This window comes from Mytilus californianus, unplaced genomic scaffold (genome assembly GCF_021869535.1).
Source record: "Mytilus californianus isolate M0D057914Y unplaced genomic scaffold, xbMytCali1.0.p SCAF_1, whole genome shotgun sequence".
NCBI lineage: Eukaryota > Metazoa > Mollusca > Bivalvia > Mytilida > Mytilidae > Mytilus > Mytilus californianus.
In genome coordinates this window covers 99,811,271-99,825,716 of record NW_026262581.1, presented here as the reverse complement: position 1 = coordinate 99,825,716, position 14,446 = coordinate 99,811,271, and the positions used below count along the sequence as shown (strand labels likewise).

Sequence of the window (14,446 nt, the reverse complement as noted above, 5' to 3'; positions counted from 1 at the left end):
ATCTTATCTGAAAATCGACACGAAGGACAGAAAATGAATTTCAATCAGTAAAATCTTAAGATATTAAATGCCAGAATCCTTTCTGGAAATAACTATCTTTAATGATACATGAAGCCGAACATCCCCATCATTACTCATTAAAGAAACTGTTAAAGAAACTGATTTTGTAGGCTTTCTACTGTCTTTTCCTCCAGCTATTTTCACAAAGAAAATGTATTCGCAATTTGATCTGCAAAACAACCTCTTGGCAAATTTAGTTTGACGGAAAATAACTAATTGTACGCCAAATGAATACTTTTGCTAGCAGTTACAATTATTTTCATTTCAGATGCATAATTTCTTCAGTATGTCCGGAGATATGTCGATTTCAGCCGACGCCACATGTCAAGGTCTTCAAAGCCCAACGGTTGGAGTTTCTACAATGAAATTAGACAAAGGTAATTCTTCATATGGTTCACACCTATTTGTAGCTTGTCTATTTCAAAATACTTAAGGTAGTAATTACATTGTCAGGTGACTATCAAATTAAGTTTTGGGAAAGTGATAATTCTTTACATTGTAAGTGTTAGGTATTACATTACATGTCAGAGTGAACTAGCGTGACTATAAGAGAACGTAACCTTTAAATTACCAAGTGTTGGATATCTCTCACCATACAAAAATATTTTTTTTTTAGAGACCGTTTAGAAAATAAAAAAGATTCGATTTACAGTAGAACTAGTTCAACGTTTTTTCATACAGGAGCTTTGCCGTAAAGCATTACCAGCTGGTGACATAAATCACACTTACATCTAATAATTTTTGCAACCATGCAATAGTAATATTATATATTACAAACATACCAACTGAGAAATTTAAATTGCAATGCGAGTCATTTAATAGTGAGATGTTCTGCATAAAGAATAATAATATCTAGGCCATTATTTGTTATTTTTTCAACATTATATAATAATTATACAAGATTTTATTACAAAATGTGTTATATTTCACTATCAGAATGTTATTTTGATTATTTTGTATTAAATTTATTAGTTTTATAGATGTTGCATGTACGAATCAACAAACAAAGGGGAAGTGTTTAGTACTTAAAAACTTAGTTTACTCCGGCAATAATGTGACTGCATGAAGTCATAAAATCAGCGAATGGCTTTTTATTTCAGAGGGGTTTTACTTTCTATTTTTACTTATCTTGATCAGTATATAGTATTTTGTTTGGATGGCACTTCTTTAACAGTCTACGGTAAATTTGTCTAAATCGTTCTAATTGAAGATACTCAACAAATGAATATAGTATAAGCTTTAAAAATCCACAATTTTCGGAAGACAACGAACTTATATACTTTTATGATTGGTTTTCTGACTAAATTAATTGAAGGAAACAAGTTGAGAATCATTTTAACGAATATGAATGCCTTCTAATTATGTCAGAAAATTACACTATCAAAACCAGCTTCAACAAATATCGGAATACGAGGCAAATCAGAAACAACAAAATCGCTGTACTAACAAACATTGAAAGACATAACACGCATAGATCTATATAAATTGAATCTGTGGATAATAAGAATTGTATTTCCAAAAGTGGAAGTGACATCTAGTTCATCAGAATGGTAAGCTTATTCTGCTTCGCTTACCAAAACCAAGGCTAGTTGTCAGTTTTTTACTAATGGAATCTACGTTTTAAAAAGTGTCGTCACAGGAAACCCTTTTTCACAATTTAGGTTCATAAATGTGAATAGACATTTTGTCATATCAAAGTGAATGTTCAGCACTTTTGCTAAGAAGGTTGTGACCTATTAAAAAAATCGGTAATATAAATTTTGCGTCATGCTTAACATATTTCATTAATACATCACAGAACCAGATGATCATCGATGGCCATTACAACGATGTTCCTTTCCAAAATTCTTCATCCATCACAAACGATGGCGTGATCTGTCTGGGCAGTATGTCCTGGAAGTGGAATCACAGATGTTTAGGATCAAGGACAAACATGCACAAGAGACGATTATATTTGACGCAGACAAACATCGATCCGATACTTGGATGATGTTGAGATGTATCAATGATATAGATAAAACACTCAACTCTCAAATTCAAGAATTCATTGTTCACGCAACTGATGACAAATGGTATGTCTATTTTACAGTTTTGCTACTTTTAATTCTTTTGCAATTGTCGTTATGACAACTATTGAACTGTAACATGGCGAGTAGTCATTTAAGTGATAACAAAATACGTTTTATATATAATGGTTATTTTTCTTGAAATTTTCTTTAACGCAAATACTGGTTTTTTGCATGTTGTATAATTTTCATTGTATTGGATGGCTTCCTTCTTTGTTTCCTGATGCATTTGCTGTAAAAGATATTTTTCCGGTTTGGACACAGTGCGTATCCTATTGTCTCATTTATAATAGAAATGTAATCGAATGTACAAAAGGAAAGTAGAGCTGATATGTTTGAAACATTGTTTATTTTTACACTTGAAGGGCTTTGATAATAATTTGCAAACAAATACTCTTTTAAAGGAAATGATACCAGCGTTTATCTGTTTTCTCTTTATTTATAGTAAAGTTGCTTAATTACGGGTAGGCTTTCTGAATTATATATGACCAACTTGGTATAGAAATAAGAAGTCATTGTTGGTCATAAACATTTATTCTGCAATCGACCTATACTGCTATGCAAATATAAGTGTACAGATAACAAGGAGCAATACACATATATTATACGTTTAGTATACGCTTATGGTCTTCTGATATCCTGCTTCTTTTGCGAGCGACTGGTTATGTTCCAATAACTGTTCACGTCACATTTCAATTTAATCCCCCACCCCCCAAAAAAAAAATCAAAGATTGGGATGTAAAAAAAAAACTAAACGTTGAAACTCGACTTTAAATTGCAGGATAAAAACAATATTTGTACAGTATATGAATAATACAAATTATATGTACTAGCTACGAAACAGGAGAATAGAGCTTCGGTTTTCTCTCAGTTTCTAAAGCTCATACAATTAAATTTTATATTTTCCGACACTGTACCAATATTGTATCTGTAATATATTTTGCTTAATTTACACACCTGTCCAGTCGATATGATGCTGATGTTTAATGTAAAGCATTTTAGATATCCCTGTTACTAGCACGCAATAATCCTGGCATCAGTGAAGATGACCACTTAAACGATATAAAAGTTCCTTCCATCGCTTGTACTTAAAAAGACCGACTTTTCCCATTCAACAAATACATGAGAAATTTCGCCATATTATACGGACTCTTTAAATATATGAACACAATGCTCCAAGTGTATGTTCAATGTGCAAATGCCTTTCATATGAATTCTCTGAAAAGTACATTTTAACAACACTGCTGAAAAAATTGTTATTGAACAACTAGTTGTGACTATTGTCGATCGTATAATGTTAATTGATTTTACTAATATAATATTCTAACCAGTACCATATTATTGCTGTAAACATTTAGCACTATCGTCTTTTATGATATATAACCCGTTGGAACAATAGCTGTGCTTTTTTTGTAATGGTAAATCTTTATTTTTTTTATTAGTATCACGTCATGGTGAATCGGGCTGGTAACCATTATGTTTTTTTTTCATCTATTGTTTCAAATTATGATTGAACTAGTTATACTTGCTTATAAAAATAAGGAGATGAGGTATGATTGCCAATGAGATAACTATCCACCAAAGTTCAAATAAAGTGCATGTAAGCAATTATAGGCAACCGTACGGCCTTCAACAATGAGAATACCCATACCGTATAGTCGGCTATAAAAGGCCCCGACATGAAAAATATGAAACAATTCAATTGAGAAAACTAACGGCCAAATTTATTACAAAACAATTAACGAAAAACAAATATAACAGACATGAACCAACTGACAACCATGCACTGAACTAAAGGCTCCTGACTTGGGACAGGCACATAAAGAATGTGGCTGGGTTAAACATGTTTGTGAGCGCCCATCCCTCTCCTAACCTGGGAGAGTGGTGTAACAGCACAACATAAGAACAAACTATAAAAATCAGTTGAAAAAGGCTCAACTCGTCATATTGATACAAAGCAGTAAAATATCAAACATAAACACAGACCGGACGTGGCAGGGTATTTATCAGTCCATCATCCCTAACAACAAGAAGGACATTAAGTACAGATCTGAGAGTACTTGCAGTTACTGACAATTAGTTCAAAGCCTATAACAACTCATACAAGAAATTATGTATCTAAGACTAAAATATCAATCAGTACACATCCAACATCCAATGGATTCACTGTAAAGACGTCATTAACAGTCAGAGAAAAACATGACCTTGTGCAATGCCAAAATAAAGGTATCGACAGATTGTAGTACCGTTAAAGTGCATATGTGTATACCAAAACTATAAGTATGATTTTAATTTAAAAATTTAATCAAAATTTATACCTATAAAAACAATATTCAAAGATCTGATTACAGTGTTGAATTGGTAACCTTTTAAAATAAGTTTATTTAAAGGATTGATAAGTTTACCCGGATCGTATATAATTTTCAGAGCTCGGTAAACAACATCACCGTAAAATTTAGGATGTGCTATTCCGTCTGAAATAAGTTTTTTACAGGTACAGCCGAAGTTGCAAACCAAATCTTTGCATCTATGGAAGAATTTAGTAAAGGTTTCAGAAATCCCTGACTTAATAATTTACCAGTAATACATTGATTACGCTTATTGAAAATATCTTTTTATTGTATTTATCATTTCTTAGCACATCGAAGTACAGATGTCTACGGCTGAAAAAGCGCCATAACAAAGTTATTGAACTACACATAGGTAAGATTTTTGATTTTCTTATGTTTTCAAATTTGACACTAAATTTGAATATTAGGTTCCTTTACCACACAGATATATCCAATATAAAATAAGAAGATGTGGTATAATTGCCAACGAGACAACTTTCCACCTGTGATCAAATGATGTAGAAGTTAGTAACTATAAGTCACCATCTAGCCTGCAACAATTAGCAAAATCCATACCGCTAAGCAAACTATAAATTACCATCTTAACTTCTTTTTGGTTAAACATTAGATTGATTTTTTTATGAAATTATGTACTATTGTTTTTGATAATTCCAAATATATTGCAGGAGAAGCAGTGGATGATAGATTCAGTGTTTGCAGTGATTCACAATTTTTGAATGCTTTGAAGTTTATAATTATACGTAAGTTGTTTATTATTTTTACTTACTATATTTCCAAATTCTTCAAAGTTTATTTTTATATAAGTAATCCGATTTTTTCATGTTAATGTTTTAATGCTTATCTTTTCATGAAAGATAATACTCCATGAGCGAATTGTAATGTTTATTTTTTATTCCATGTAAATTGGTAAACACATGAATACTTAATGCTATATTCATATTGATATCATTTGATCTCTAGACTATCTGCTGAATTATGCACAGTTTCTTTAAATCAAACTAACTTTGTTTTCTTAGAGAGTGTAATTGATATTTTCTCTTATCGAATTTCAGAGAATCATAAGCACATGAAGCCGACATCTTGCCCACAAAAAGGATCATTTAGATTTGCTGACAAAGCTTCGGATTGCGAAGGTCAATTTATTAGTGGATGTAGAATGAGCGACGAAATAGAGATACAGCATTACTGTCCAAGAACAAGCAGGCGTTCAGGTAGCAAAAGTTTACTTTTAGGTAACATTACGAAAAAAAAAGTTTTTGGTAAAGCTCAGGAAAGAGTTTTAAAGATATTTTGGGAGGGTTTAATCATCTGATGTATTTGTAAAATCAAAATTTCCGTTTCTTTCATGTAGTGCTTCTTGTATTTTTGGTTTATTCACGGAAATCTGTAAAGGTAAAAGCAGCTTTCTTTATCTCATTTTTCTGTTTTTGATTTAAGAAATACCTTGCTGCATGCAGTTTCAATTTATTTATAAATTATCAAATAACATATGATCTAGTATTCATCATCTGAACCCAGTTGTTAATTACAAATTCAACCATTTTCAGCTTTAATGTACATTTAGCATGCATAATGAATGTACAATTTTAGTATCGAATACTTTGATCAATTAGTCTCTTATCAAATAAATAAACTTCAAAGAACGCAAAAGCCTTGTACTTTTACTTGAGTCAAGTGAACAAAAACTTTACAAAACTCATAAGCATACACCTCATCAGAATATGTTCTGATCGTTCTTTAACAATCTCTTTATTGAATTAAAATGATGACGGCTGGTTTAAATGAAGCAGTAATGTTTGTTTAATGTTCGTATAATTTGGTATCAATTGAACAGAAACAAGGACGGTGAATTAGACATGAACATTGCCATTTTGCTATTTTTATCATAACATTCACTTTTACGTACAACATAATAATAATTGCTGTTTTTTGTACGATGAGTAGTACTCAATAACTTTTTATTTGTAGTGGACATATACCAATGCCTAGTCAGTTGGCAGGAAGACAATGTCCGATTTGTTATTGCACACCACCCTAGTCGAAAATCAGCAAAATGTCTGGTAAGTTTTCTACTTTAAATATTGAATGATGACTTATGTATATTCTATACAGTCAACAGGAATGTTTTGTAAAAGGACACAATAGCTAATAAAAACACGAATACAAAAATGAGAATGTATTTGAATATAACTTTTTATCAGCTTCTATAGTAGCAGTCATGTTTGATTTTTCCATATGACCTACTATCCCAGTGCCACATATCCTTGATGTGGCATGTGCATATGGATATCGCTTGAAAAAGTAGCAATAAGAAGGATACCAAATATTTTGCACTCCAGGTCGATTATGAGTTCATCATTTGTGAAATACATATGAAGTGCCAAAAATATTTACTGTTTATCTTTGATTGTTTTTTTTTTGTTTTTTTAAATTATCATTATGTATTCCGAAAGCATATATTTGTATTATTTCACAAATTTGGATATTTTCACTAAAATTTTAGGTTTATTCATTACATTTGGAGAAAAATTTCCGAATAAAAACCATTGCATTTTTTTACATTAATATAAATAAGTAAGGCATTTGTATAACATACAGTTCTGTAGCCATGTTTTTTTCCTCAGGCTTATGTGGAATCAGCTGATGGAATCGATGTACATGAAGACGAATTTTGTAGAGATAGACTTTCTGTCATCACAAGCAGGAAAATTAATTATGCCTTGTTTAAGCCAGCAGGTATGCAATTTAAGTTTCTTCAAACATTTCCTTTCCGTATTTAGAACTAATGAGAAGAAAATGAACTCTTTAAATTATATAAACTTGTTGTAATGTTCTAATCAAGCCTTACAGTGATGGTGATGTTGTCATTATTTTCATTAGTTGTCACAAGACATGACTTTTTTACTAATTTACTGTCTTTGATACTAACTTGTTTCCAACAAATTATCCTCTTTATCCACAGGTGATTTTTGAAAGAAGTTTGTTATTGTCGTAATTTTTAACATAATTGCATTGTCGCGTTCAATATTCTGATTCATAATTGTAGTTTCCAGCAATGTAATTAGTATTTGCTTCTGATTAAACGTCAAATTTTGTATTTATTACGAGTATCTATGTATGGATATCAATAGTATAATGAAACCTAAAACAAAGCAAGAATATGTTATTATGCCGAAGCCAAAAATTCAATAATAAATTTAAAGGTAATGACAGTTTATGAATCTTTAGTGTTTTTGTTTTATTCTATGAGCTCATTATTGGTTGTGGTGTATATTGAATCATTCTAATGAATTGTTGTTGTCTATTTGAAATATAGTTTCAGTCAATTCTTGATTACCTTGAATTTATCAAAAATACATGTTTATAAAAAAATATTAAATGTACCAAATATGAGTAAGTCTCAGAATGTCTGACAGTAAGTTCTTTGTTTCAGATGGATGTGGAAATTTATTGCCACCGGTGGGAAGTGCAGCACCTAATGGATATACATCGGATCGTGATAATAATAATGGTGAATATCCAGACAAAACAAAACATAATTCTGCTAGTGGTATAATAGACGCCGGGTCAAATCGTAGCTCCACGCAAACAATCAGTTTAGTTTTGCTTTTTGCACTGACGATACTGTCCAAAATTTTCATTAGGTGATATATATAAGTTATCAATATTCAATGGATCAACAGTGCTCAAGTGCTTATGATATGAAAGAGAACCGGTTGTGTCGTGACTGGATATTAAACTGACATTAAAGCTTGCCATGAACTATTTAATGGTTAAAACTGTAACGTATGTTACTTTAATATGACATCAGGGTAACCTTGGTGACATTTAAATAGCCTTTTTAAGGTATTGTGATAGTAACATTTATCATTTTCATAGTCCCGATATTTTTGTTTACTTTTGTGGTGCTATATATAGATGTGTTGGATCTCAGCCACTACAATTCCATTACTTGACTTTCGTTTTAGAAGGTACAACAACGAAATACAATGGTTGATCATTTTGATTGCATCATGTAAAGCAGAGAGTACATTTCCTAGTCAATGAAAACATTGTTGACTGGTCAGTAATATGTCACACGCGGAACATTACTGATACACAAACCCATGACCAAATTCTTTACATAAACACAAATATTACATGCAATATATTAAGATTCGTGGAAACATCATTTTCAAGTTAAAACGAAAACTCTAAAAACTTGCTCACTACACATTTGTAAGCATTACCATGGATATCTGTTTACCAAATATGATTCAGTCGCTTATATATTCACAGTTTCCTTGTGCAAAGCTGCACGAGTGTCCTAGTCTATGTGTAATACTCAGAATAGTTGATATATTCTTATTTCCTACACCAGCAGGGTTTATGATGATTCGTTGGATTATAAATTCATTCACTTTAGTTTCAGTGATCACAATGTGTTTATTTTATTATTAAGAAATAGAAATATTAATTTTTTACCAAAAGTCTTCGTATCAAGTGAAATTTCTATATTGCATTTTCAAATAAAGCATTTGTTAAAAAAATACTCGAATATAAAAAAAAAATGTTATTTCAAAGAGCATATTACTCGTTATCACATCGACATTTATACATTTTAAGCAAATGAAATTATGATATTTCATATACCCTTATCATCTAGGATAGACATATCCGATATCATTTTGTTTTACCATTGCAGACATTAGTTTATGGTGTTGTCATTCCAACTGCTTTGGTAAAACCTTCCCAAATGTTACTGTGTTCCGTGTATGTACTTACATGTACCATTGCAGGGTATTTTTTTGGTGTCCAAAGATACCAATTTTGTTTAAAAGAATGTCTTAGTAATTTATAGTTTATTGTGATGAAATATTCTTTAAGAATAAGTGATGATCCAAGTAGTGCTGATAAATGAGGTTTGCTGATGTTAGAAGGAAAGGGTGTGTTCATGATTGTGTGTTTTTGTGTATATGTGTGTTAATTGCGTTATTTCTTGCCATGAATGAAAGAAAGGTATGACTATTTATAAGTGCGTTCATAAGTTTGTTTTTCATTATTTAGTTACAACGTACTCTAAAGAAGGAAAAGGAGCATAATATATATATATACATTAAAAGTACTTAAATACTCATGATCAGGCATAATATATTTGTATAGTTACGTTTTACGAGTATTTTTTAACATCAACTGTCTTATTATTGTTACTAATTAAAACTAAGAAGATTTGTATGAATTATTGCAGTTTTCAGTTTACATTCACATATATGATCTTATTTGGTATAAATCTAACAGTTTATACTTATGGTTTAAATGTATTGTCTCATTAAGTGTGATATTAGACTTCGTTTACCAAATAAAATGGGATTTTTTAATTTTTATTACCGAAACAGAGGCTGCGGATATTTCTTCGTCAGACATTTTGGATTTATATAAAAATGTTGTTTTTGTGTTATAACACCAAACTTAGGGTGTAGCGTATGTTTACTTCTAAGCTTCTGTTTCGGATATTGAGACAATGTAGTATAATTATACTACACATGCTTGTTAAATTGTTTTAACCAAAGAATGGTGTGTGTCTGTGTATGCTTCAGAAGGTTTTTTTTCAGTCATTTACGATTAAGAATGTAAATAAAGAATGTCAGTTTTGTCAGTGAAAATAAGATTTGTGTAACAAAATAAAGATTTAATATGAATGAAATATATTTATTTGCCACATACTAGCCTCTACAAAGAATACTCTTCATTTACCTCTCTATTGATTCAGATGTATGTAATCAAGACATAATCTTGACGAACAAATTTTCCAAGAAAAAGTTTTAGTAACGTATCATAGTCGAAAAGATGTAACATTCAATTATAATAACATGAACGGTACCAATTTTGCTGCACCAAATGCGCATTTCTACAATTAATGTCTCTTCGGTGAGTGATGCTCGAGGGCAAATGTATTTTTTACCATATGTATCTAATTAAAAGTAAGAAAATACCAATGGGACAATAAAAAAACATGAAAGACGACAATACCACAGCCAAGAGAAGAAAGGGTTTAAGAAGAACAACAGTGCATGCACAAATCAGTATACAAAACGTAAAGATTTAGCGACACGCAATAAAAAACTGAGGGAGGGTTAATATTTTCTAATTTACCTAGTTTCACTCGTTGTTTTACTCATAACAAGTGAACTTTTGCATACTAAGAAAGACGAAATTGTGCCTACACCAAATAAATCATATTGGGTGTCCGTAAAATCTCTAATGACATAATCATAACCAATAAGAACACTTGGATTAATAGCTCTCTTAAGATCACCCACCCTCAATCACGGATCATAATTTCAAGAGAAAGTCATAGAATAGATGTAAACTCCATATGATTGTTGAGGCACTAAAATGGAAAGTTCACCAGTAGTAATTGGAGTCTTCATTTTTGTTGTAAAGTTTATTCTCATGTGTAATACCAATACACCCATATTAAACATCTATATTATTGCATTATGTCTCAAAACTAAAACGACACGGCGGTTTCACTTCAGAATAGTACAAAAACCCAAAACAATACTACATTTGCAGTGTAATTTTCACTTTCAATATCCCCTTGGTATCGTCCGCCTCTTTTTCGGGAAAATAGATACGAATAAAAGATGTAAAGATGTGGGGTATAAAAAATCACCAAAGATACCAGGCTTATAATGTGTTACGTCAGTCTCGCGTTTCGTTCAAAAAAGACTAAATATAATTAGTGACGCTCGAATAAAAAAAAGTTAAAAGGCCAAATAAAGTACGAAGTTAAAGACCATGTATGCGTGTATACGAGTCTTTAACAGTTGTGAATAAACTTGAGGTAACATCCAGGAAAAATGACATTTCTGGCATAGAAAGACTGAAATAATTTTTATATTTTTGGGTTTCATTAACAATATATGACACTTATAGTGGACCGACTACTTTTGCCTTAGAACCCAAACAAAAAGAAAAAAATTTGTCAATCTATTTCCCGTTAGCTTATTTTTTATATGCATTGGAATTTAAAATTGAAATTTTAAAGGGATACCAGAGAGGTTGAAATTCATGCATAAAGTGTGGAACTTTATTTGAAATAAATTTGTATGTCATTGTTTAAGTTGAAAGGGCAATCGTAAAGAACTTTTCTGGTATTTGTCTTTTTTATTGCAAAATTCCTATCTTAATTAACAGCATTATATTTATATATGGTTCAAATTTGGATGGAATCTTCTGATAAAGTTCCAAAAGATCCCTTTTATGTAACTAATTGAAGAAGCTTTACGTTTTTGTTCGATTTATTAATTCGTTCGGTCGATTACTTTCATACTAGTAAATGTAACAGGATAGTTTATCGATGTTCAAGTTTTAGCAAACACCTAAATTTTATATATAGTTTTTATACACAGAAAAAGGCAATCAAGCATAATCACCGAAGGGTAGTGCATAGAACCAACTTACAAACAGTCGACATGTATCTGTAATTACAGTATAAAAAGAATCGTATCTGGTATTCTACAACTTTGTCTCCTTATATAGTATCCACAGGTACACTGTTATTTCGGTTGATCGTGAGATCATTGGAATGTGTATGAAACTATACGCACACACTGGGAATGATTCAAGCTAATTTTAATTTGTTCCAATTCAACCAGATAAGATAATATCGGAATTGTTTATATTCGTACTTTATTTGACCTTTCAACTTTTTTTTATTTTAACGCACTGATGAGTATTTTGTAAACGAAACGCGCGTCTGGCGTACTGAATTATAAGAATGGTATCTTTTGATGAGTTTTTTTTTATACAACAAACGAACTTTCGGAAGATGCCTTCCCAGCTGATCACTGAAGCTTACTATATGCTTTCAGGCCTTACAATTTTTCTAGTTATTTAAAACCCACTATCTAAATAAAAAGTGAGTCGGTACAGATTATAAACTATTTAGTGAGTTTTATTCAATTTCAGTCGATTTTGTTCCCCGAAGAATTACATAGAGCACACAATATAAATATACGTATGTATTGTTTGGTTTTATGAGACATTCAAAACTTAAAAACTAGCACCAAGGCTTACTGGAGTACTAGCATTAGGCTTTATTTTTTTATCTTGGTAATTTTATGTCTTTGTCATAAATGATATCTGCGTCATTCTTTCCTGCCATTCATGAAGTAATCTCACTTTTCTATCTTCCGCATCTATATATGGATTTCTGTCTTCAAGAAGCAAATTTTAACAGTAATTTCATGACAGTAATAGACATGAAAAAGAATCTAATTTATTTCAAGATTGGCATTTTAATAAGTTAGATGAAATTTCCATATTTAATCCGATGGGACCAAATATGATTATACGGTCAGATTGTCATCCTGATTATATCTTAAACTGATAAATCAATTAAATATCATTATCACCATCTCGTGCATTGTCAACATAAAAATCTTAAGAAATAATAAATCGATGTTTGAGATATTAAATCATATCCTAGAAATCTAGACAGATTTATGTGTATATAATACCTTTATATGTCACACTCTTTATAAACATTAATTTATTTTGGATTTATGATCTATATCTTTAGTGTGTTCACAGACCGGTTATGACTTGAATATTCTAATCCTTTTTTGTTTACTTCTAAGGTATTTTATTGCTTTATGTTCACTTTATTTCAAATTGGCTAGTCTGTTTAGTGCCATTATAGTTTATCATAATCTTTTCGTTTTTACGATATTTTATCAATGTATCTTTCTATCTGTTGACAGTTTTTACTGAGAGTAAAACTAACTGTGCAATGCTTAAGGAGACTTATATACCTGCTAATGAGCTCATTGATGTGCTGAAATATAGCAACTTAAAAATAATATCCTTTGTAAATGTTATACTTAAGGGGGTAGACCTGAAGTATGTGAGATAATTCTTACAAATGTATTGGAAGTTATTTGTACGTTTTAACCAAGCAGTTATTGAAACTGTGATCAATCATTTATGTTGTTTACATTTGGCTGTGAGAATATTATTCACTATGGGAATATAGGCATTTCATGTATGAATAGTAATTTACTACCTTTTCATCTTTTGATCATTGAAGCTTTTAAAAAATGTAGCTCCTTAATTTAATGCTCGGTAGCAACAAACTTGTCCCATTTTTCTAGATCTTCCTGCATCATAATACTGTTTTTCCTTATAAACTTGACTACAATTATTGTTGGGACAAGACAATTTTCACTTAAGCACATAAAAATAATGCAAAGGGAGACTGTAGAAGGTTTTGTAAGAAAAAAAATGAAATTTGTCCAAAAATTTTCCTTTTTTCTTGTGCCTATAAGCCAACTTGTTTGAAGATTTTGAAAATTTCAAATGGTCAAATTCAATAAAAGTTTGCAATTTTCAAGGTTTATAAACAATAATTGTTTCAGCAAGTTTTTGCAGGAATTAGATTAATTTTTTTTTCTTTCAAAGTTTGAAAAATAAATGCGTTATCTGAGCTGGCCATAATTTTCGCCTTATCAGTAATTTTAAACCACTTATTTACATTCAGGCTAAAAATATTACCATGATATTTCAGATTTACTTTAAAATATGTTTCTACTACACGTTTTAACAGTCATGGGTATTCCTAATGAGAACATGTGCAAAAACACATAATATTATATGCCTACGCGTGTTTTCGGCCGTTTTTTTAGGGTACCCCCAAACTGGTCATATTCAACATACCCTACACACATAATACAACGGCGATTTTCAACAAGACTTTAGCAGAGGATGCATGGACCCCTACTTTTTTAATGGTGTAAATATAAGAAAAATTAAAGGAGAGGAAAAATTTCGGGTTACCAAGACCGTCCCTTTTAACAGGATTTATTTAGAAATTATTTAAAACATACGGGTTAAGAATTGTGATGTGATAACGATTCAATTAAATGTTTTTTCTTTCTTTTAACTCCTGAAGAGACATTTTTACGACAATTGAAGGAACATAAAATC

The 14,446-nt window shown here is 30.8% G+C and overlaps 1 protein-coding gene across 2 annotated transcripts in view; it reads left to right on the top strand.

Annotated features, from left to right (window-relative positions):
* LOC127727229 (uncharacterized) overlaps positions 1-10,160 on the top strand; it is a 38,640-nt gene extending 28,480 nt beyond the window's left edge. Inside the window, exons 7-14 of one of the 2 annotated variants that reach the window (XM_052234707.1) lie at positions 329-437; positions 1,859-2,132; positions 4,765-4,829; positions 5,143-5,217; positions 5,530-5,709; positions 6,446-6,537; positions 7,102-7,213; positions 7,911-10,160. In XM_052234707.1, coding sequence (XP_052090667.1) covers positions 329-437; positions 1,859-2,132; positions 4,765-4,829; positions 5,143-5,217; positions 5,530-5,709; positions 6,446-6,537; positions 7,102-7,213; positions 7,911-8,125 — 1,122 coding nt within the window. In that variant the 3' untranslated portion in view covers positions 8,126-10,160. The remainder of the gene's footprint in view (positions 1-328; positions 438-1,858; positions 2,133-4,764; positions 4,830-5,142; positions 5,218-5,529; positions 5,710-6,445; positions 6,538-7,101; positions 7,214-7,910) is intronic. The other variant, XM_052234717.1, reaches the window with a different exon arrangement.
* The last annotated feature ends 4,286 nt before the right edge of the window (positions 10,161-14,446 follow it).